The following is a 22,355-nucleotide window of genomic DNA, read 5'->3' as shown; positions in this document are numbered from 1 at the left end:
ATGAATCTGTCTGTGTTCACTCAAGGACCCGGTAAACACGTGTTTGTCCAAAGAAGTGACCGGAGCCCGGTGAAGTGGACTGTGGTGTTTCACATTGGCTAATCTGGATCAATATTACAGAGCACCCCCCCCCCTCTCGTATCTTCCCCATCCCCGACCTTGTTAGACAGGATTGGCTAATCAGTTACCTGCCCCTTCCCATCAACCCGCCCCCGCTCCCCCCCCAACCCCCTTAAACTGCTCCCCCACCCCACCCCCAAACTCACCTCAGTCTGTCTCTTCCCTCGCCCCTCTCCACCCCCGTCCCTCTCTCTCCTTCCCTTTCTCTCCCTCTCTCTCTCTTTCCCTTTCTGTCTCTCTCCCTCCCTCTCTCTCCCTCTCTCCCTTCCTCTCTCTTTCTCTCCCTCTCTCTTTTTCTCTCCCTCCCTCTCTCTCCCTCCCTCTCTCTCTCTCTCTCTCTCCCTCCCTCCCTCTCTCTCTCTCTCTCTCTCTCTCTCTCTCACCCTCCTTCCTCAGTTCACTATCTGCCAGCCTTTGCTCTGGTGAACAAACTGTCCTCTGCCCCATCCTGCACCCCCTGACCCCCCCCCCCCACCCCACCCCCCAGGGCAGCAGGTCCACAAACACGGCCCGATAGAGAGTTAACCCCTCTACACTCTCACAACGGACACTTTGGCTGCACTTAAATATTCTTGTTTTTTATTGTTTTATTTAATCTTCATTTACATTTGGTTTAGCCAATATTCTCAATAAGATACACTATGTTGCTGAAAAGTAAAAGACAATAAAGTTTTCACTTGTTGAATGTGGGCCATAACATGAACTGAATGCTGAAATGTACAACAGCTTTGTTCACTCTTTGGCACAATCTACTTCTAATCAAGATCTATTCCAGAGTTGAGCAACTCCCATACAGCAGTTGTTGTAGTGTCGCCGGCTGAGGTTAGGTGTGCCCAGGAGTTATATCTAAAGGGCTGTGTGTGTGTGTGTGTGTGTGTGTGTGTGTGTGTGTGTGTGTGTGTGTGTGTGTGTGTGTGTGTGTGTGGGTGTGGGTGTGGAGGGCTGCCTGTGTGTGTGTGTGTGTGTGTGTGTGTGTGTGTGTGGGTGTGTGCATATGTGTGTGTGGGGGGGGGAGAGGCTGCCTGTGTGTGTGTGTGTGTGTGTGTGTGTGTGTGTGTGTGTGTGTGTATGTGTGTGTGTGGGGAGGGCTTCCTGTGTGTGTGTGTGTGTGTGTGTGTGTGTGTGTGCGCATGTGTGTGTGTGTGTGGGTGTGTGTGTGTCTCTCAGGCTGAGGTTAGGTGTGTCCAGGTCGTGTGTGTGTGTGTGTGTGTGTGTCTCTCAGGCTGAGGTTAGGTGTGTCCAGGTCGTGTGTGTGTGTGTGTGTGTGTGTGTGTGTGTGTGTCTCCCAGGCTGAGGTTAGGTGTGTCCAGGTCGTGTGTGTGTGTGTGTGTGTGTGTGTGTGTCTCTCAGGCTGAGGTTAGGTGTGTCCAGGTCGTGTGTGTGTGTGTGAACAGGCGTGTCTGACCGAGGCTAATAGAGCCGTTACAGAACCTCTTCTCCTCTGCGTCTCCCTTCGTCTCTAACAAAGAGCCTCCAGGTCTCAGGATTACAGCTGCCTGCCCAACACTCCCTCTGATAATCCACCTGCCCGGGAATAACACTTGATCTAGATCCGGGATGCAGTGTGTGTGTGTGTGTGTGTGTGTGTGTGTGTGTGTGTGTGTGTGTGTGTGTGTGTGTGAGAGAGAGAGAGAGAGGGAGAGAGAGAGAGAGAGAGAGAGAGAGAGAGAGATGAGTTTCTTAGGTAAGCTGAGGTATCAATATGAGGTTTGGAAATAAACCTGGTGAATGATTAGGAAATGACTAAGCAAGCGTCCTCTATGTGAATAAATGCCCTGCGATGCCATATGAAAAGATACCCAGGAATACTGAAACATCTAAAGATAACCAGGAATACTGAAACAGCTAAAGATAACCAGGAATACTGAAACACCTAAAGATAACCAGGAATACTGAAACACCTAAAGATAACCAGGAATACTGAAACACCTAAAGATAACCAGGAATACTGAAACACCTAAGGATATCCAGGAATACTGAAACACCTAAAGATAACCAGGAATACTGAAACACTTAAAGATACCCAGGGATACTGAAACAGCTAAAGATAACCAGGAATACTGAAACACCTAAAGATAACCAGGAATACTGAAACACCTAAAGATATCCAGGAATACTGAAACAGCTAAAGATAACCAGGAATACTGAAACACCTAAAGATAACCAGGAATACTGAAACACCTAAAGATAACCAGGAATACTGAAACACCTAAAGATAACCAGGAATACTGAAACACCTAAGGATATCCAGGAATACTGAAACACCTAAAGATAACCAGGAATACTGAAACACCTAAAGATAACCAGGAATACTGAAACACCTAAAGATAACCAGGAATACTGAAACACCTAAAGATAACCAGGAATACTGAAACACCTAAAGATATCCAGGAATACTGAAACACCTAAAGTATCCTTGTCTAGACACACGCCATTAAGGAAACACCAGGAAGTAGTTGTTGGGACACATATCTCAGGTTTACCCAGGGAGACTAGCTACCTCTCTCTCTCTCTCTCCTTGACTCACACACACACGCACACACACACACACAGACACACACACTAATTTCTCAGTGACTCACTGGTCAAGTGATCAGACAACTACGTGTCACTGGTTAGCTAGGTTGAATATGCAGCATCGAAGGCTCTTTCATCATCATAATAGCATCAGAAACATGGATACAGGAGGCCGGTTAAAGCAGCTGAGCCACCAGGGGAGGAGCCACCGTAGGGGAGGAGCCACCGTAGGGGTCGCCAGGTGAGGTGTCACCTCCAGGTAGAGGTTCTGGAAAAGCCTCAGGGCAAACGCGTCACTTTTAACAACCTTACCATAACCCAGTCAGAAGCTTGACTCACAAACAGTACATCCTCATAAAAATAAAACAGTCAGTTGTGATAGGGGAGGTCACTATGGTAACTGAACACCCCCCCCACACACACACACACACACACACTACACACCTGTGTTCTCTCGTTTATTTGCTACTCATAAATAATCAATCTGTTTATGTCATCAGCCTGCGCCCAGTCTAGCCCTTGGCCTTCCTCGTCTTATCAGAGTCCCATTCTAATCTGTGCATCTGCCACATCAACAACACAGCATCATATTCTGCCTCAACAGCCCCCAGAACAGAGGGCGGTCAGACCAAACCCCAGTCTCCTTCTCCCCAAGCCCAATCATCTACAGTACTGCAGGACCAGAGGACAACTTTGTGATCCGAGCGCGACATTCGGGCCTGAGGTACATCATCACGAAAGCGTAGGGTTGCAGTTCCACACCACCTCCACTACATCACAACTATGGCCGTGCTGTGGACATTATTAATCCTTCCGCCTTCTGTCTGGACAAACAGGCAGAGTTGAGGACTTTCCTACTGCTGTCGGACACAACAAAAGCCGTCGCTGACCGGCATCCCACACGTTCAATCACTCAGTCAACACGCTCCAGGAGTGGAGGTTCAGAATTCTATTCATGTCTTTCATATGCCGGGACATTCATACTCTCGGGAGAGCATTCGTGTTCCAGTGGGCCTGCAAAACTTCCACATTTATCACTACTGCTGCTCCGTCGAAAGACAAACAACCTGCAGTTTCATTCTCCTCTGCGGCCTGTCTTTGAGATCTGTAGAGAATGGCGTGTTTGCCTGTAAAGATGGTTTATTAAAGCTGCCCTTTCATGTGTCAGGAAATTGCCTAAGTTATGAGGAGGAGGAGGAGAAATATAGAGTGGACATGCTGCCTCAGTCGGACTGGGGTCAGGTAGTCTGTCACGTGTGGGTATAAACAAGTTTGCTCTCCACCCTGTCAAAAATCAGGCACACTCATGGAGAGTTTGACGATTCCAGGTCCACAGAGAGAGAGAGAGAGAGAGAGAGAGAGAGAGAGAGAGAGAGAGAGAGAGTTTTTCATGGCCTCCACCTTCCTCTTCTGATCCTGTCAGGTTCCTCTATCTTCACTATAAGACACACCGCCACCGTGTGGTCGACTTGTAGTATTGTGAGGAGGCCCAGCATGCCAATTGACGATTAAAGTGTGCCCCTATAGGGACCAGACGAGGTTATAGATTATGGTTATGTTTGTTATGTTTGTTGATAGGCTTATCATCAGTCAAGCTAGTTGCAAAGGTTATGTTAATTTTGTATATTTTTCATTTATCTTCACACTTAATATTCTACTCGGTTTGTTTTCGAATATATAACTTTGTTATTGGTGTGAGGAGGAACCGTGGAACAATATGGAAAACTTCTAAGTCTCATCTTTGGAAGTAATAAAACCAGACAGTGTCACGCAAGCGCTGTCGCGAGTCGTTCCCCTGCTTCGTATCCTGGAGCCTGGAGCGACGGTTCCAGGTGTAGCCCAGCTGCGACCTCGCCCATGTCCCTCTATGCTAGACGCTAATTAGCCACTTGATTTCCTCGCGCGCCTGTGGGTGAAGCAACTTCTCATATTGCGCGAGACTCATTGTGGAGTGGCTTTCCATGCAGACCATGACGCAGACCCCTATTTCACTTTTGATTACTATCCCGGCCCGATGCGGTTTTGCCTCTGCCGAAGTTTGAGCTTAGTGGGCCTATGTCCAAAATATAGGCCAATTCAGTTATATAAAATAAAATAAAAATGTTTCCGAATTTAAGACTACAGTAAAATGTGGTTGTCACTTGCCGAGAATAATGTTATCTGGTTATCAACTCCAAATCAATTAAATGTCTGCACCTATAGCCCACTGCATCAACCGTAGAATCTAATGATATAGCGCCCTCATGTGGTCTTGAAGGTACATTGACGCACGTTACTGATCAGACCGCCTCTAAGCTTGGTCACGTGACCACACTCGCCTTTACTGCTGCGCTTTGTACTGGAAACTTGTCAGAAGCTGCTGATGCTCGAGTGTGCTGTTGTTGATGTGGGTATAACTAAACTGTTATTTGCTAGTATAAAGCAGTAATGTGATTGTGAGATTACAGAGTTTGATGGATTTCGCGCGGACTGCCCACATGTTGTCAGGTATGGGAAATTGACTGAAACTCTTGCTCTTTCTTTGTCATTTGTTGTCGCCGTTTCAACGCCCGTCCTGCCCCGCATTTGCAACATCACACAGTCTGTTCAGGCCTGTTGATACAATCATTATATTGATAAATCTGCACACTGTTGAATAAAACACTAGCCATATCTTCAACTCAACGACTACTGATAGCTTCTGCACTTCTTAAGCAGGATGTAAACGTTTGCGTAAGTACTTTGTGTGTTGTACAGTATTTCTAGCTATCAGGAAAAGATAGTAGGCTATTGGTTTGTTTTGATGCTTATCTACCGGTCCCATCGTGGTGGTCACAGGTAGACTACAGCTCCTCTCTACAGCTTTCACAAGACGGTGTTCCTTATTGATATAGTTGGGCGATAGACCAGATATAATAGGCCTAGCCAAGTCTTGTAGTAACCAGAGGACTGAAGACAAAGCTTCATTTCACCCTGTGAAGATTCATTCTTCCTCCTACCTGATGTTAACACGATTAGGATAACTTCTCCAGAGAGACAAGCCAGAAGAGAGTGCTGGGCCAATGTGCCCTTTGTTGTGTTGTTGAATACAATAGGACACAGTCTGTCACACTGAAATCACTTGTCTGTCTGAGCACACAAACCCTATTAATCATTATTTATCAGTATATCCTTGAGGGATAGGTTAGGTAGCCTAAGCAATGCCTTTTCTAAGTCATGATGAACTATTACTGTGACATATGGGTATTTGGAAATTGACCATAAGGTCTGTTAACTCTGTATGGCAGCTAAATTTGTAGCTGTATGTGTCACATGTCAGTCTGAAGCTCTCTCTCTCTCTCTCTCTCTTTCTCTCCCCCTCTCTCTCTCTCGTGACTTACAGTCCTGACAATTTGATTTAATCTCAAAACTATTTCCTCCTTTCACTTCTTCGTGTCCTTTCCCAAGTTCCCCAACACATTGGAGATCCTCCCCTCAGATCTCTCCACCCATCGTTTAAGTAAGAGGCAAGGAAAGGACAGAGGAGGTGAGGAATCAAGGGAAGACCGTTGAGACCCGGCCCTTGTCAGCTGAAAGTCAGCCCTCGCTCAGATCTTCCTCTTGTCAGCATATACTCAAACGTCTCTCTCTCTCTCCCTCTCTCTTCCTCTATCCTCAAACGTCTCTCTCCCTCTCTCTTCTTCTATCCTCAAACGTCTCTCTCCCTCTCTCTTCTTCTATCCTCAAACGTCTCTCTCCCTCTCTCTTCTTCTATCCTCAAACGTCTCTCTCCCTCTCTCTTCCTCTATCCTCAAACGTCTCTCTCCCTCTCTCTTCTTCTATCCTCAAACGTCTCTCTCCCTCTCTCTTCTTCTATCCTCAAACGTCTCTCTCCCTCTCTCTTCTTCTATCCTCAAACGTCTCTCTCCCTCTTCCTCTCTCTTCCTCTATCCTCAAACGTCTCTCTCCCTCTCTCTTCCTCTATCCTCAAACATCTCTCTCCCTCTCTCTTCTTCTATCCTCAAACGTCTCTCTCCCTCTCTCTTCTTCTATCCTCAAACGTCTCTCTCCCTCTCTCTTCTTCTATCCTCAAACGTCTCTCTCCCTCTTCTTCTATCCTCAAACGTCTCTCTCCCTCTCCCTCTCTCTTCCTCTATCCTCAAACGTCTCTCCCTCTCCCTCTCTCTTCCTCTATCCTCAAACGTCTCTCCCTCTCTCTTCTTCTATCCTCAAACGTCTCTCTCCCTCTCCCTCTCTCTTCCTCTATCCTCAAACGTCTCTCTCCCTCTCTCTTCCTCTATCCTCAAATGTCTCTCTCCCTCTCCCTCTCTCTTCCTCTCCATCCTTCCTCTCATCTCCGTGTGTGTGTGTGTGTGTGTGTGTGTGTGTGTGTGTGTGTGTGTGTGTGTGTGTGTGTGTGTATGGATGTAGTACTTATTTTTTGTGTGTAAAATGTGTGTACTATGTTATGTGTTGCATATGTGAGTTGTGTCACAAGACCAATTTCAGCATTGCTGACAAAGTTATATCGTATTGTATCGTATGGTATCTCTCTTCCTCATCTTCCTGTGTTGACGTCTTACTCTGGCGTCCACTGCGGCCGGTGAGCAGCCCTAGTCTCTGACCCACACTGTGGCTGGTGAGCAGCCCTGGTCTCTGACCCACACTGCGGCCGGTGAGCAGCCCTGGTCTCTGACCCACACTGTGGCTGGTGAGCAGCCCTGGTCTCTGACCCACACTGTGGCCGGTGAGCAGCCCTGGTCTCTGACCCACACTGTGGCCGGTGAGCAGCCCTGGTCTCTGACCCACACTGTGGCCGGTGAGCAGCCCTGGTCTCTGACCCACACTGTGGCCGGTGAGCAGCCCTGGTCTCTGACTCCCACTGTGGCTGGTGAGCAGCCCTGGTCTCTGACTCCCACTGTGGCTGGTGAGCAGCCCTGGTCTCTGACGTCCACGGGGCTCATTCTCTCCCCATAGCGGCCACAGCCACCAGAACCTTCTCTTTGTCCGTGGCGTGGGCCTATAGAAACGAGGGAGGGCACAGGCCGTGCAGAGAGACAATGGTGTGTGTGTGTGTGTGCTTCAGGTTCCCAGTCCCTACCCTGTCGTGAGCTGAGAACACCTGTAGCAGTGTGACATCACCGGCCGTGAAGATGATGAGCGATATTCCCTACGAGAAGGTTCCGTCCTATTCCTGTCATCTGTATATTGTTTTAATTTAAAGGACCATAGCGGTCTATGATGTGATCTCCTAAAACTACTCACCCAACGTTTATCACATTACCGCAATCCATTTTCCGAAGTAAAGCTCAAGCTAACAGATATTAGCATTTTCACGTTTTACTTACATTTCAAAAGTTGAACGTGATGGCTTCAAAAAATATTTTTTAATTGTTCCCTTGTTGTGCTGACAAACTCGCCCCGGTTAGTTTCAAATCATTTTCAGTAGTTATTATTTTTGTTTTAACCCTCTTTGCACAGCGAAAATAATATGACATGAAAACTACTGAAAATTATTTGAAACTAACTGGGACGAGTTTGTCAGCGCAACGAGAGAACAATTTAAAAATACATTTTAAAGCCATCATGTTCAACTTTTGAAATGTAAGTAAAACACGAAAATGCAAATATCTTTTAACGTGAGCTTTACTTCGGAAAATGGATTGTGGTAATGTGATAAACGTCAGGTGACTAGTTTAAAGTCGCACTGAAATGAAAAAAGCATTCTCTCCCAAAAAAAATAAAAAATAATACTTTTGTTGTAATCTTATATCAAAGTATATAATTTCTTACTTCCTGGAAAACGGTAGGTCACGTGCAGTGACGACAACAGGTACCTTAGATTTTAGGCCAATAATCTCACGACATCCACCCGTCAATCAATGCTATCCTTCTATCGAATCTGTCTAAAGTTCTTAAAACCCGTCCACTTGTCAGTGTTCCAATCAAATTCCTCTAAACGCATGTCCCACCCTCATAGCTTGTTTGCATCGGAAATACGTCAAACTACGGAAGTTAGATAATCTCAAACGTCCGTTTAAGTGCGACTTTAACTACCAGACAACAGGACACCTATTCACTAATCTGTTTTAAAGTCCTGTTTGTTTTCCTTGCATGTACCCCTCAGTCACCAAGAGCTGTTTTTCCCCTCAGATGTGATCATTTTACATGCCTGTTTCACAGCAGTAGTGTGTGTTGTGTCTCAGTGTGTGACTGGTGGGTTCTGGGCGGCCTCTCTGTTGCAGGTGTGTGACCAGGAACGGAGGATGGAAGAGTCCGGAAGGAAAGCGCTGATGGTAACCAAGTCTAACTGTCATCATTGACTCCATTTACACCTGGCATTAAACTGCATCTTGTATCCAGATTGTATCTAGATATTATTTTTACCTGATTACATTTACAGCCGGTATTAATACAGACCAGCCACTGACCCCACACAGACCAGCCACTGACCCCTGACCCCACACAGACCAGCCACTGACCCCTGACCCCACACAGACCACTGTGGCCCTGCATGAAGAGCCATTCAGCCTGAGACTGAGAGAACAACCGAAAAGCGCTCATGTTCATTTTCAGAAGGGGTCAGTGAACGTGAGAACAGCCTTGAGAGGAACCATTCCTATTGAATTGTGACTCTGACTCTGTGTGTGCGTGTGTGTGCGCGCGTGTGTTTGTTTGTGTGTGTGTGTGTGTGTGTGTGTGTGTGTGTGTGTGTGTGTGAACGAACCTGTGTGCGCGTGCGTGTGTGTGTGTGTGAACCTGTGCATGCTTGCGTGTATGTGTGTGTGTGTGTGTGTGTGTGTGTGTGTGTGTGTGTGTGCGCGCGTGCGTGCGTGTGTGTATATGTAGTATCACAGGTGTGTGCTGTGCCTGACTGGGCTGGCCAGTGTGCTGCTGTCTCTCCTGCTCCTCCAGACCCTTCTGGCCCTGGGGGCCTCCTCCGGGCCCCGGCTCCCGGCCCCCCTCAGGGACCCCTGCACAGACCCCTGCACGTGAGTAGGTCTCCACACAACCCTCTGCTTGGCGTCTCAGTAGAAGTACAGTCTGTTCTCCTCCAGGGGGCGTCTACTTTCTAAACACACAGTTCAAAGCTTGAGGAGGTTAGTTGCTCTTGACTTGTGGTGCTTGTTCAAAATGTTAGGATTCTCATAGGTTAGTATCAAGTTGAGGTGCATTGTGGGTATGATCATCATTAGTGCTACATCCTCCCTGCGATGTAGAGTAGGGAATCTGGGAGGAACAGCTTGCCTATAATACCAGATTGCCTATAATAACAGCTGGCCTATAATAACAGATTGCCTATAATAACAGATTGCCTATAATAACAGCTGGCCTATAATGACAGCTGGCCTATAATAACAGCTTTCCTATAATAACAGATTGCCTATAATAACAGCTGGCCTATAATAACAGATTGCCTGTAATAACAGCTGGCCTATAATAACAGATTGCCTGTAATGACAGCTGGCCTATAATAACAGATTGCCTGTAATAACAGCTGGCCTATAATAACACTGCCGCTAGATGGAACCAATTGACACTATAAGTGTGGTTCTCAAACAACTCCCAAACCGACAACCAAAGTACCTTTTAAATAAAATAATTTATTTACATACTAATAAAATGCTATGTACAATATTCACAAATATTATGTATCACAAAAATAGACGTTATACCGGGGATAACAGAACACAATATAAACCGGGGGCTAACATAGCGTACTGTTGGCTTTTGAGGTCTTCTTTGTTGCTCTGCGTTGTGTAATTTTTTGTAAGCCTTAATAAAGAGTTGCAGCAACATCTAATTATAAACCACGATGTTAATTGCTCTTCTTGATGGAATCACCAACACGGGATTGGAATTGGCGACAGATGATAGATTTATTTCACAGAGATACAATCACATGGAACGCTGGGATGTTTCCCGTCTCTCTCTCTCCCTGCTTCTCTGCTGGCTGCGGCTGTGGCGCGAAGTCAAGGCCTTAGACTTCTCTCCCCGCATGGTGTTATCAGCGTGTCTGCCTGCTGGGAGCAGGGAATCTGTCTGGCTGAGTTGCCTACCGTTTCCAAATCAAAGTCTCAAGGTTTGGTTGAGACATTAAATAGTGCTCTCTTGGCCCACCCCCCACGCCTAGGCTTGCCCGATTAGGGCCTAGTGAAGCCATATTGGTTGGAGAAGTGACCCTCTTGCCACAGATGTGTAGCCTGTCACCCCGAACGGCCACAGCAGCATCAGCTGTCTCCCTCACTATATCGACCACAGAGTGTCCACGTGAAAACAAACAATCAAATCAAATGAACAGCATTCATCCGTACTGTATGAGAAGGGCCCGAACTGAACAGAGAGAGCAGAACTGAGCAGAGAGAGAGCAGAACTGAACAGAGAGACCAGAACTGAGCAGAGAGAGAGCAGAACTGAACAGAGAGAGAGCAGAACTGAGCAGAGAGAGAGCAGAACTGAGCAGAGAGAGAGCAGAACTGAGCAGAGAGAGAGCAGAACTGAGCAGAGAGACTGTCTGTCTGTGTCTCATGTCTTATGTCTGTCCCATTGCGCAGTGTGTAAAAACTACATCCTGTCTCCTTGTCAGGATCGTATTGGTGGAGAGCATCCCTGAGGGGTTAGAGTTCAACTCCAGCACCGCCCATCTCTCCATCTACCAGGCATGGCTCAATCTGATTGGTGAGGCTCGCAGCAGTGTCGACATCGCCTCCTTCTATTGGACGCTCACCAACAAGGACACCCGCACCAAGGACCCGTCAGCCAGTCAGGTGAGAGCGAAGTGTCAATTATCCAGTGATTTTGATTGACAGCCAGCTGGTCGTGAGTTTCTCCCTGATGGTTCTGCCTGATCGCCGGGTTTAAGATGAGTCCTGGTTGTCTTGGTCGTGTCACACTGTCCCACAGTAACGGGAGATGAGCTGTTTTCAGCATAGCCCTGTGTGTGTTTTCTGACCTCTGACCTCCTGTGTTGCAGGGTTATTGTATTGCAAAGAAGAGGCTAAAATAAGCCTTTGGCTTCTGCCTATTCCTTTTTCGGACTTAGAATTGTTTAAATTTTTTATTCTGTGAAATGCATTTTACATGTTTTTGTTGTTGTTGTTGTTGTGCTGTTTTTGTTCTTGTTTTTTTCTTTTTTTCTGTACTTTCACACAATTTGAAACAGTTTGTTTATGGTCCATTAAGAATGTCTGAAATAAACCAAATCAATCATTAATTAATTCAAATCATTCAGGGTGAGACCGTCCTGAACAGCCTGGCCCAGGCATCGGGGAAGCTGTCCGTCCGCGTCGCGGTCAACACCCCGCAGCGGAGCCAGCCCAAGGACGACATCATGCTCCTCAGCAGCTCTGGTCAGATCCCTCTTTCTGGTTGGACACTCAGTCTCTTACCGCTCTATGATTGGACACTCACTTTTTTGCCTCTGTGTGATTGGACAGTCATTCTGTTACTGCTCTCTAATTGGTAGAGTTACCCTCTCACTTCTCTAAACGGACAGTCTCTTGACGATAACAGCTAACAGATAGCTATCGTCTTAACAGCTAGAGTAACACTGCCTTCCATTTGGCTATTACTTTAATACTGTTTTTGTTTAGCATTTCTCTCATTTGTCTCATTAAATCAGTCGTACACAGTATTCACCAACTGTTCGCAACCTCTTTAGTATGTGCAAAATACCGCGTAGTTTGTTGTCATCTACTGGTTTGGCAAACAAAGCAAGCTAACAGGAACGTCCATCTTTGCTCCGAGCTGTTGTTGGTGTCTACTGTACCGCGGTGACCTCATGGGTGACGTCGTTCTCCGTCCCTCGCACCTCCCATCACCAACTCCCAGTCAATAGGAACGCAGCATGAGTGCTGGACTGCTCTGTGCCGGAAGGTCAGGATGTGGCGTGGCGGTAACTGTCGCTGTGTCCTCCAGGTGCCGACGTCAGGGAGGTCAACATGAAAGAGCTGACCTCCGGGGTTCTGCACACCAAGTTCTGGGTGGTGGACAAGAAGCACATCTATATCGGCAGCGCCAACATGGACTGGCGTTCCCTGACGCAGGTGAGGGTCATTCTGCCCGCCGGCGCCATCGGGCTCAGCCTCGCCTGGTCCACTTCCAGGAGGGGCTTGCGTACGGCACACAAGGAGAGGATATCCGACTGGACATCATGGCGTCCGTATGGCCAGCCGCCTCTCACCCACACTCACAGGAGGGTCTCCCACGGAGAAACGGGTCGCGGCCTTAAAGGTTGACGGGGGCTTAATTAAAGGCCGAGACCGTTTGCAATTTTTTTTTGTTTGCATGATTATTTGTTGTTTGTTTTTATTTGTTGTGAAACAAGCCTTGTCAAGCTGCGTTTGAGGAGCTGTGGTGCGGTTTCCCGGACAATGAGAGGAAAATGTCCGACGGCCATCTTAAAAATCAACCTTTTCCAGACTTCAAACAAAACAACGAGAATCTTCTTCTTCTTCGTTTGGGTTTGATGTTGCATCCTCGCCCCCCAGGCTCGGGGCCGAGGGGCTCTCCTTTTACCACCCGGAGCCTGGGTGAGGGGGTCACCCGGGCTATATATCCAGGCACACCTCCAGGAGCCATGTCTCTGTTTCGTCATCCACAACCGTCAGGCCACGCATTCCGTTGGGTGTCCGATATATCGGACAGTCCTGGATGACGTGGTCTGCGGTTTGTTCCTAGGCGCCACACTTGCACGCCATACAGGATGCCATGCCCCATCTGTGCAGCGATGAGCGGAAGCGTCCGACACCGGTCTGGAGAAGATTAAGCCTCAACACGAGAACGAAACTGAGTTGGTTCCTTTAAATCTGCCAGGGCGCTGAACAAGAGGTTTCATAAGGAAGTCATCTTCCTGCTTGGAGCGTTTTATGTCCCGTCAAGTATCCGTCTGGGGTGGAGGTGTGGCCTGTTTCTCTGTTTATCTGTTTCTCTGTGGTTGTTCCTTCCTGTGTGGTTGCATGTTCTAATCTGTTCCTCCAGTATGGTGGTGTGTGCTGGAACCACATCGCAAGGCAGAACGGCCTCTGGTGTGTGGTATTGGTTGCGTAAGGTGTGTGTGTTGTGTTTGTGTTGTGTGTGGGTGTGGGTGAAGGAATCGCTGTGGTCTACAGCAGCTGACCGTCTACTGGACATCCAGCCAGTATACAAGGCAGTATGTATGTTGTTGTTGTTGTTGTTGTTGTGGTTGTGGTAGGAGGAGGAGGAGGGACTTGAATGATCTCTGGGGGATGTATCGAGCCTGTCCTCCCTCTCTATGTGATAAGAGGTTTTTCTGTCCAGGGTTTTCCTGGCTCAGACTGGGTCTTTGGGGGGTGATGCGCACACAATTTTGGGGGGAAACCTCCTTTTTATGCCAAGTAGCCTACCAGCATATATAGGCCTATACTCTTCGCTGTTTAAGATACTGATAACCTGTCTATTAATGATCTTGATTACTAGTGGTCCAAACCATGGACAATGCAAGAAAGAGGGATGGGCTGCACTTGAAACAAGCTATCAAACACATTTGGAGAGGATTTGAATTGCTATTTTTATTCTAAATTTTTAGCATTTTGGCACGGGTGATTTTCCTTTGGCTCTGGCTAAAAGCTCTTTGGGGATCCCAAAACATCCTCTATGCAGGAAAAACCCTGCTGTCTCTAGTGCCTTAGCTATCTATTCTCAGCACAAGAACATATCCATGCCGTAGTTGTTTATGGTCAGTTGTCTGGACGAGATCAAGTGGACATCCATAAGAAGATCACTGCCCACTGATGTACTGTATAAGGTCATAGTTGGAGAGAACTCTAGCCATTGGACTGAAACTATAGGTACAGACCACCGACTATAAAGGTGGGACAAACTGAACACCATGTTGTCTGATCAGGGAACGTTGAATGCTAAAGCGTTTCTCTGTGGCTGATCCAGATCCATATGCTGTTATACTGAATACATGTTGAATCTGATCTACAATTCAGTTCCGACATCTACTTTTCTCTCTGGCCATTGACTCTTAAATACCTGAGCGTGGGCCTTCAGCTCTGCTGCCCCACAGCTGGGGAACTCACCCCCATGTAACCCAGGTATATTTATAGGCTGGACACAGTGTAGAATACAAAAATATTTCCTTTATTTTTTAAATACAATAACATTAAAATACTTTTATTCTACACATATAAGATTCCTTGAGAGCAATGACATAGAAAATAGATATATAGGACAGTCGGGATACCACAAAGGCCCACCGCTGACTCTTAAGCTGGCTTGGCTTCTGGCCGATGACTGCGGTGAGAGAAGGGGGTTAATAAGTATGGTGACACTACACTCTGCCTTATTGGCTACACTTCACCTCCTCAGAGCAACCCAGACACTGCACCTCCGTAGAGCAACCCAGACACTGCAGACCAACCCAACTGGTGCAAAAGGCCCCAACTTTTTAGAACAGCCTCCGCCAGGTAAACCAACTGCACACCTAATATCAGCGAGTGGGGAGATGGCTGGAGCATACAATAGAATACAAAAAGGATAAAGAAAATAAACACACAGCCAACTAGCCCTGCACTCAAATCATCCAATCTCACAAGGCCAACTGTGAGCGAAAGACTGTAAGCTCACTTGCGGTTGCCAGTCAGCTGATTTGCAACATAAACTCAAACTAAAAAGAAAAAAAGGAACAGTGGTCCAACATTAGCACCTTGTTTCCCCGTAAACCGGATGCTTCTAGGTAGCTACCCACATCCATTCAACAGCCACACTCTCTGCAACTGCCTGTTGCGCAACTGGTTAACCACCCCGATTGCAACAGCACACAAGCAAAGACACCAAACTTTTCCCCGCACCTCGACACTGGCGAGGTGTGAGAGAACCGGAAAGAGAGACGGGTCGCTGCCTCTCTGCCTGTGTTAAATACCTGTACATCACTAATGGTTAATTATCTGCCTCCCTCTACTGGCTACACCCAGACTCCAGGGCCTTCAGCTCTGCTGCCCCACAGCTGGGGAACTCACCCCCAGACTCCAGGGCCTTCAGCTCTGCTGCCCCACAGCTGGGGAACTCACCCTCAGACTCCAGGGCCTTCAGCTCTGCTGCCCCACAGCTGGGGAACTCACCCTCAGACTCCAGGGCCTTCAGCTCTGCTGCCCCACGGCTGGGGAACTCACCCTCAGACTCCAGGGCCTTCAGCTCTGCTGCCCCACAGCTGGGGAACTCACCCTCAGACTCCAGGGCCTTCAGCTCTGCTGCCCCACAGCTGGGGAACTCACCCTCAGACTCCAGGGCCTTCAGCTGGGCTGCCCCACGGCTGGGGAACTCACCCTCAGACTCCAGGGCCTTCAGCTGGGCTGCCCCACGGCTGGGGAACTCACCCTCAGACTCCATCAAAGAGCCAGAGTCTCTCAACACCTTCAAAGCTCTCCTTAAAACACACCCTTTCAGACTGGCATTTAAAGACTTGTGTTGAATTATTTATTATACTTTTTTTAAATCTTTTTTTTTCTTTATTTAGCGCCTTTCTACTGACCTTTTTACTGTTTTGTAAACATATTTTATGATCTTTCTTTTTTTTCTTCTTTTTTGTACAGCTCTTTGGGTTTGAGAAATGTGCTTAATAAATAAGATTTATTATTATTATTATTATTATTATTATTATTGTATTGTTGTTGTGACTACTATTATTATTATTGTATTATTATTTTATTATTATTATTATTGTTGTTATTATTGTTATTATTGTTATTATTATTATCACTGTGTCTGCCCCAGGTGAAGGAGCTGGGCGTGGTGGTCTATAACTGCAGCTGCCTCGCTGCAGACCTGGGGAAGATCTTCGAGGCCTACTGGTACATGGGCCAGAGCAACGCGTCCATCCCCTCCCCCTGGCCTAACACTTACTCCACCCCCTACAACCAGGACACGCCCCTGCAGCTGCCACTCAACGGCACCCCCTCCAGAGTCTACCTGTCGGTAAGTTCTTCCGGGTCAGGCTTAGGCACCAGGGGTCAAGGGTCGGGATTAGGATATGTGAGGATGTAAGCGGTGTTGTGGATGAATTGTACTCTATGAATGGAGCCTCCTTTCACCGCCATCATCTCTCTCTGTCTCCCTCTTTCTTTCTCTCTCCCTCTCCCACCCTCCCTCCCTCTCTCTCTCATTCTCTCTCTATATCTCCCTCTCTCTCTCTCCCTCCCTCTCTCTCTCTCTCCCTTTCTCCCTCTCCCTCTCTCTCTCCCTCCCTCTCTCTCTCTCTCCCTGTCTCCCTCTCTCCCTCCCTCCCTCTCTCTCTATATCTCCCTCCCTCTCTCTCTCTCTCCCCCTCTCCCTCCAGAGCTCTCCCCCGTCCTTCTGTGCTAGGGGGCGGACCGGGGACCTGCAGGCCATCCTCAGCGTCATGGAGGACGCCCAGGAGTTTGTCTACGTGGCCGTCATGACCTACCTGCCCACCATGGAGTTCTCCCACCCCAAACGGTCAGCCACCCACCTGCCTCCCTCCGCAGGCATCCGCCTCACTTCAGCCTGTCTGGACTTTTCTCCAAAACATTGTTTCACTCACACGACCTAATCAACAAGAGTGTCTTTAAATGGTATTTCCTGTTTTCAAAAGAGTATCTTTAAATGGTATTTCCTGTTTGAAAAAGAGTATCTTTAAATGGTATTTCCTGTTTTCAAAAGAGTATCTTTAAATGGTATTTCCTGTTTTCAAAATAGTATCTTTAAATGGTATTTCCTGTTTTAAAAAGAGTATCTTTAAATGGTATTTCCTGTTCGAAAATAATCGTTAGTCAGGACTAGTGTTGCCGGGCGGTCAGTGTCGGGCACAAAGTGTGCTGAATGGCGTCCCTGACTCTCTGGCGCCCCCCGCAGGTACTGGGCGGCCATCGACACCCAGCTGCGGCGCGTGGCTTACGAGGGGCGGGTCAGGGTGCGTCTGCTGGTTAGCTGCTGGGCGAGCACCAGTCCCGTCATGATCCCCTTCCTGCGCTCGCTGGCCTCTGTCCAGGACCCCAAGAGCGGGCTGGACGTCCAGGTGGTGAGTGGCACACTCAGACCGACAGAGAGCGCTCAGTATTCTGTTACTGCAGGCTTTTTCCTGCATAGAGGATTTTTTGGCGCCCAAAGAGTTTTTAGCCAGAGCCAAAGGAAAATCACCAGTGCCAAAATGCTAAAAATTCAGAATAAAAATAGCAATTCAAATCCTCTCCAAATGTTGTTTGATAGCTTGTTTCAAGTGCAGCCCATCCCTCTTTCTTGTAATGTCCGTGGTTTGGACCACTAGTAATTGAGATAATTAATAGACAGGTTATCAGTATCTTAAACATTTTGTCTTCATATCAATTTTTTTGTGATGTCGGGAGATTTCCCCCGACTGTGAAAGGTGAGCTCAGTCAGACGGCAAAGAATATAAAAAAATGACATGCGCATCACCCCCCCCAAAGACCCATTCTGAGCCAGGAGAAACCCTGATTAATGTTGAACTAAACGAACCATCCCCTTAAATAGGTCAGCCCATGTGTCGATTCAACCAGACAGCTTTTCACTTCCAGGTTCTTGTAAAAGGCAGTTTTTGGAAACATAGCTGTACTAGGGTTTTTGGGAAACTGATTGTTTGTCAAATGTTTGACAGAGGCTGTTTGTGGTGCCAGCCAACCCACGCCAGAAGGAGATCCCCTACGCCAGAGTCAACCACAACAAGTACCTCGTCACAGACAAGGTGGCCTACATAGGTGAGCGATACAACTCTCCCCATCTCCCATTTCTGATGAATACACCCCTATATGGCTGTAGGGTGAGTGACCTGGTGTAAGCTGTTCTCCTAATGGTTATTCAGTCAGAACGACTTTTGTATGGAAGTATATTTTCTTTTCTTTTTTTATTTAACGTTTATTTAATCAGGCAAGCCATTAAGAACAATTTCTGATTTAGTATAGCGGCCTGGCAAAAAGTAGGGGGTGCTAAAAAAAGAATGACACAAATTAAACCACACATCCATTAAAACACACTTCCAAACATGAAACACAGTTCACAGACAGCAGCACAGATCCAATCATTTCCAACACACCCTCTACTAACGGACCACAGAACAAGAGTAGCATAAGCGTAAAAACAGACAGGCATGTCTTAAGATCCCTGCGCTGTTCTCTAGGCACCTCCAACTGGTCCGGGGACTACTTCGTCAACACGGCGGGATCGGCCCTGGTGGTGAACCAGACCGCCTCCCACACCTCCGCGCCCACCGTCCAATCGCAGCTCCAGGCCGTGTTCGAGAGGGACTGGGACTCTGCCTACAGCACCCCGCTGCTGCAGCACTCCCGTCTCAGAGAGCTGTGTCGTCCGCGCCACGCCCACGCGCCCGGGGGTTAGGATGGCTCCAGAACTCGGCAGCGTGGTGGGGCAGGTAGTACTACGACCTCAGAGATGTGCTACCTGTACCTGTCGCCTCCAAGACCCGTCGACACTTCCTGCCCCTTCAATCCCTTTGCCGAGGGAAGGAGGAGTAGGAGGCACTAGATGCTGATTGGTTGGCGGTGGATTGGCAGATATCGGGGCGTTGCTTCTCGCCGCGGCGCAGACTCTTCCGGCCTCTTGTTGACTTCAGCTGGTGTGTTTTTCCAGGAGGGCTTCGCCAGACTCGCTTAGCTGCTAACTTGTCATCACATTGATCGGAAAATACGTCTGTTTACTGTAAACGCCTTTCACTACAACACATTATTGACGTTTTTAATTCCAGCAAATCTCAGGGAGACACTAGATTATGTTGAATTATTTTTCCTATATTCAAGGGGTGATGAGTATGGTGTGCTATGCTGGACTGTGCAGCCTGTGCTCATACAGGCTTTTAATGAATTAGGATTGAAGCCCTTTTTTAGTTTTGAAACCACAGTGTATGTTTCCCATGTGTTTGACATTGATTGAACTGATTCAAAGAGTGATTCGATTATTTCATTTAATTTCCACTGGGCAGAGTATGTCTAATGAGATAAGCACAGTAGAGAGGTTTGTTTGGCTGTCAAATTACTAAATTAATTATCTTGACTGACTCACACTGAGTATCTGCCCATGCAACATAGGTTGTGTTGTTTTCCCATTAATCAATTTTAGGAATTCCGTTGTTGTGACAATGCTCTTAATAAAATGATATTGAAATCATACTGATTGTCTCTTTTCTCTCAATGGTGTTTTATCCAAAGTGTTCACTGTGACCAGACCAAAACCACTCACCAACGATGCATAGATTTTATTCTCATCCGTATTCCATCTGTATATGAATGACATGCATGAAATTCGTAGCAATATCATAGTAATATCTTCTAAGGGCTGTTATTTAAATAATCAGATTCAGTAGTCCGTTCAGACTGATTCAGAACCCACGGCAGGTCCCATCGTTGGTAGATTTAAGGTCTACTAGGGAACCCTGATTCCCGTCGGCTCTGTGACTGACTCCCGGTCTCTCTCCTGGCCTCCTCCCCCCTCCCTCGGTGGCTGGCCGGGGGCCTCAGTAGTGGAGGTAGAGGTGCTGGCCACTGTGGCAGCAGCCCGGGGCGTGGCTTCCAAAGGTCAGGCGTGGGGCGATCTCGGGGTCCGAGGTCCATCCGGGGAGAGACGGCCACTGGGCGCAGCGGCAGAGCAGGCCCACGGTACCGCCGAACTGGACCGGCTGGGCCTCCTGAGTGGGAGAGAGGGAAGAAAGAAGAACGATGAGAGAGGAGAGGAGAGAGAGGAAGAGAACGGTTCGCCCGCTCAAAGGACGCGTTGTTTTCTGTGCGGAGGAGACCTGTCCTGTCTACATCCTTACCTCCAGGCCACCGTAGTGACAGCCTGACTGTCCGGCTTGCGTCGCCTGATCCCTGGATCCCCCCGGGTCCCGGGCGGGGCTGGGGTCTCCAGTAGACGGGCTTGGGCAGCCCCGTGCCCCTGCTACCTGGTCAGTCTGGGGCCCGGAGGCCCGGTTCAGCCCGTGGGTGGGGTCCGAGCGAGAGGAGCGGGCCGCGGGCTGCCTTAGGCGCTGGCACAGCCTGTTGAGGACATTGGTGACGCCGCCGCTCTGGTGGTCCTCTCCGTTGGCCAGGCCCGGGACCGGGCCGTTCGGGGCTGGGATCTGGAGAGGGCAGTCTAGGCGCGGGACCTGGAGGGTGCTCTGGCCGGGCTGGAGCTGGACACCAGCGGAGAGGCTAGAGGACGACGCGGAGATGGACGAGTGGAAGGGATAGCCGGTCTCCTCAGCCCAAGCCACCATTGAGGCCTCCAGGCTGATATCGTCCATGAGACTCAGCTCGTTCAGCAGCTCTGTGGGGGTCTGCGTCTGGCCGGGAGGGAACTGGGCCTTCTGGGAGTTGTAGTCTTTGCTGTCGTCACCTTGGTGGCCCCCTGGGCCCTGTTTGGGGTCGACGGGGTGTGGCCGACCCTCAGGACACAGCTGATGGGTCTTGGCGTCCCTCTGGAACAGGAAGCGCTCGCACCCCTCCACCCTCGGCGGCTTCGGCCTGGTGACCTCATCCGCGGCGGCCTTCTCGGAGACGCGCGCGCGCTCGTAGGCGAGTTGGGAGGCGGCGTGGTAGCGGCCGTACCCGGGGGCGGAGCCTATGTGGGAGAGGGTGATGAAGGGGTGCTTGAGGGCGACGCTGGGCTGGATCCTGGTGTGAGAGTCCAGGGTCAGCATCCTCTTCAGCAGCTCCACCATGCTCCGCCTGTCCACCACCTCCGCCGCCACGTCCTCGTTACGCACCTCCTCATCCTGCCCCTCCAGCCTCGACCCCGGCCCCAGCTCCGACCCCAGCTCCAGCGTGGCCAGCTGGTCCAGAGAGCCGATGACGTATTTCCTACGTTCGCCGCCGCCGACCCCGCCACCGCCTCGACCGTGACCTGCGGACGGACGCCTCTTACTGGGTTTGATGTACCAGCTGTTCCTGTGCAGCACGAAGAAGCGGTGCGCCTTGCTAGCCGTGTTGAGCAGGCCGTCGCGTGGCTGACCCTGCGTCTCGCAGATGTAGCGGAGCTGTTCCTGCTCCGACTCCCCCGGGTACAGCGGCCAGCCCAGGAACAGCTCGCTCATCACGCAGCCCAGGGACCACATGTCCACCTTCTCACAGAACGGCAGGCCCAACAAGATCTCCGGAGATCGGTAGAACCTGGAAAAAACACGAGGGGAGAAATGGGCCGAACCTATTCGTACTGTACCGGACAAGAATTAACTAATAGCTTATGCCTCTGATTTCTTCACCAGTAGACTATGTATGACCTGAAGTATTGACACACTTAATATTTAGTATTAACAATAATACATTTGAAAAAGGAGGGTGTCAACTGTGTAGCCTATGTGAGGTCTACCTGGATTGGATGTAGGGCTCCTTGACAAATCGAACTTCGCTGAAAATACTGGCGGAACCAAAGTCAATCAGTTTCACGTGGAAGGGATAGCGTGCTTGATCCACGATCATCACATTCTCCGGTTTCAGGTCCGCGTGGATGATGCCGAGCTCCTTCAGTTTGGCAAGCGCCTTCAGCATCTGGCACGTGATGGTCCTGATGTTGCGGACCGCCATCGGTCTGAAGCCATTCTCCTTCTGGAGTTGGTACAAGTTCTTTTCCAACAACTCAAATACAAGGTAATGGTGAGTTTGATCACGAAAGGTCTCGAAGAATTGTATGATGTTGGTATTCGCCACATTTGACCGGGACAGAACATCTACGAGTTTCAACTCATTCCGTATCACTCGCTTCCTTTCAGGATCAATTTTCATAGTTTTTATCGCCACCAGTTCGCCATCGCTCCCCCTCCAACATTTCGC

General features: G+C 48.7%; 1 protein-coding gene across 2 annotated transcripts; it reads left to right on the top strand.

Moving 5' to 3' along the window:
• The first annotated feature begins 4,997 nt into the window (after positions 1-4,997).
• Positions 4,998-19,669, top strand: pld3 (phospholipase D family member 3). 2 transcript variants are annotated; one of them, XM_084443484.1, is made up of 12 exons: positions 4,998-5,124; positions 7,682-7,775; positions 8,841-8,891; positions 9,445-9,587; positions 11,183-11,363; positions 11,828-11,945; positions 12,514-12,641; positions 16,336-16,536; positions 16,898-17,037; positions 17,434-17,599; positions 18,194-18,293; positions 18,713-19,669. In XM_084443484.1, exons 2-12 carry the CDS (start codon positions 7,749-7,751, stop codon positions 18,928-18,930), a joined length of 1,473 nt encoding a protein of 490 aa, XP_084299610.1. In that variant the 5' UTR covers positions 4,998-5,124; positions 7,682-7,748; the 3' UTR covers positions 18,931-19,669. The 2 variants fall into 2 exon arrangements, with proteins under 2 accessions (XP_084299610.1, XP_084299611.1); XM_084443485.1 differs by having other exon boundaries at positions 5,002-5,023.
• Positions 19,670-22,355: the final 2,686 nt, after the last annotated feature.

The sequence above is a fragment of the Borostomias antarcticus genome, assembly GCF_949987555.1.
Source record: "Borostomias antarcticus genome assembly, chromosome: 1".
Taxonomy (NCBI): Eukaryota; Metazoa; Chordata; class Actinopteri; order Stomiiformes; family Stomiidae; genus Borostomias; species Borostomias antarcticus.
This window is presented reverse-complemented; position numbering and strand designations above follow the sequence as displayed.

Coding starts and splice junctions, on each gene's coding strand:
- pld3 (XM_084443484.1), top strand. CDS start 7,749: ATGATGAGCGATATTCCCTACGAGAAG. Junction 7,776..8,840: donor GCGATATTCCCTACGAGAAG/GTTCCGTCCTAT, acceptor TCTCTGTTGCAG/GTGTGTGACCAGGAACGGAG. Junction 9,588..11,182: donor CCCTGCACAGACCCCTGCAC/GTGAGTAGGTCT, acceptor TCTCCTTGTCAG/GATCGTATTGGTGGAGAGCA.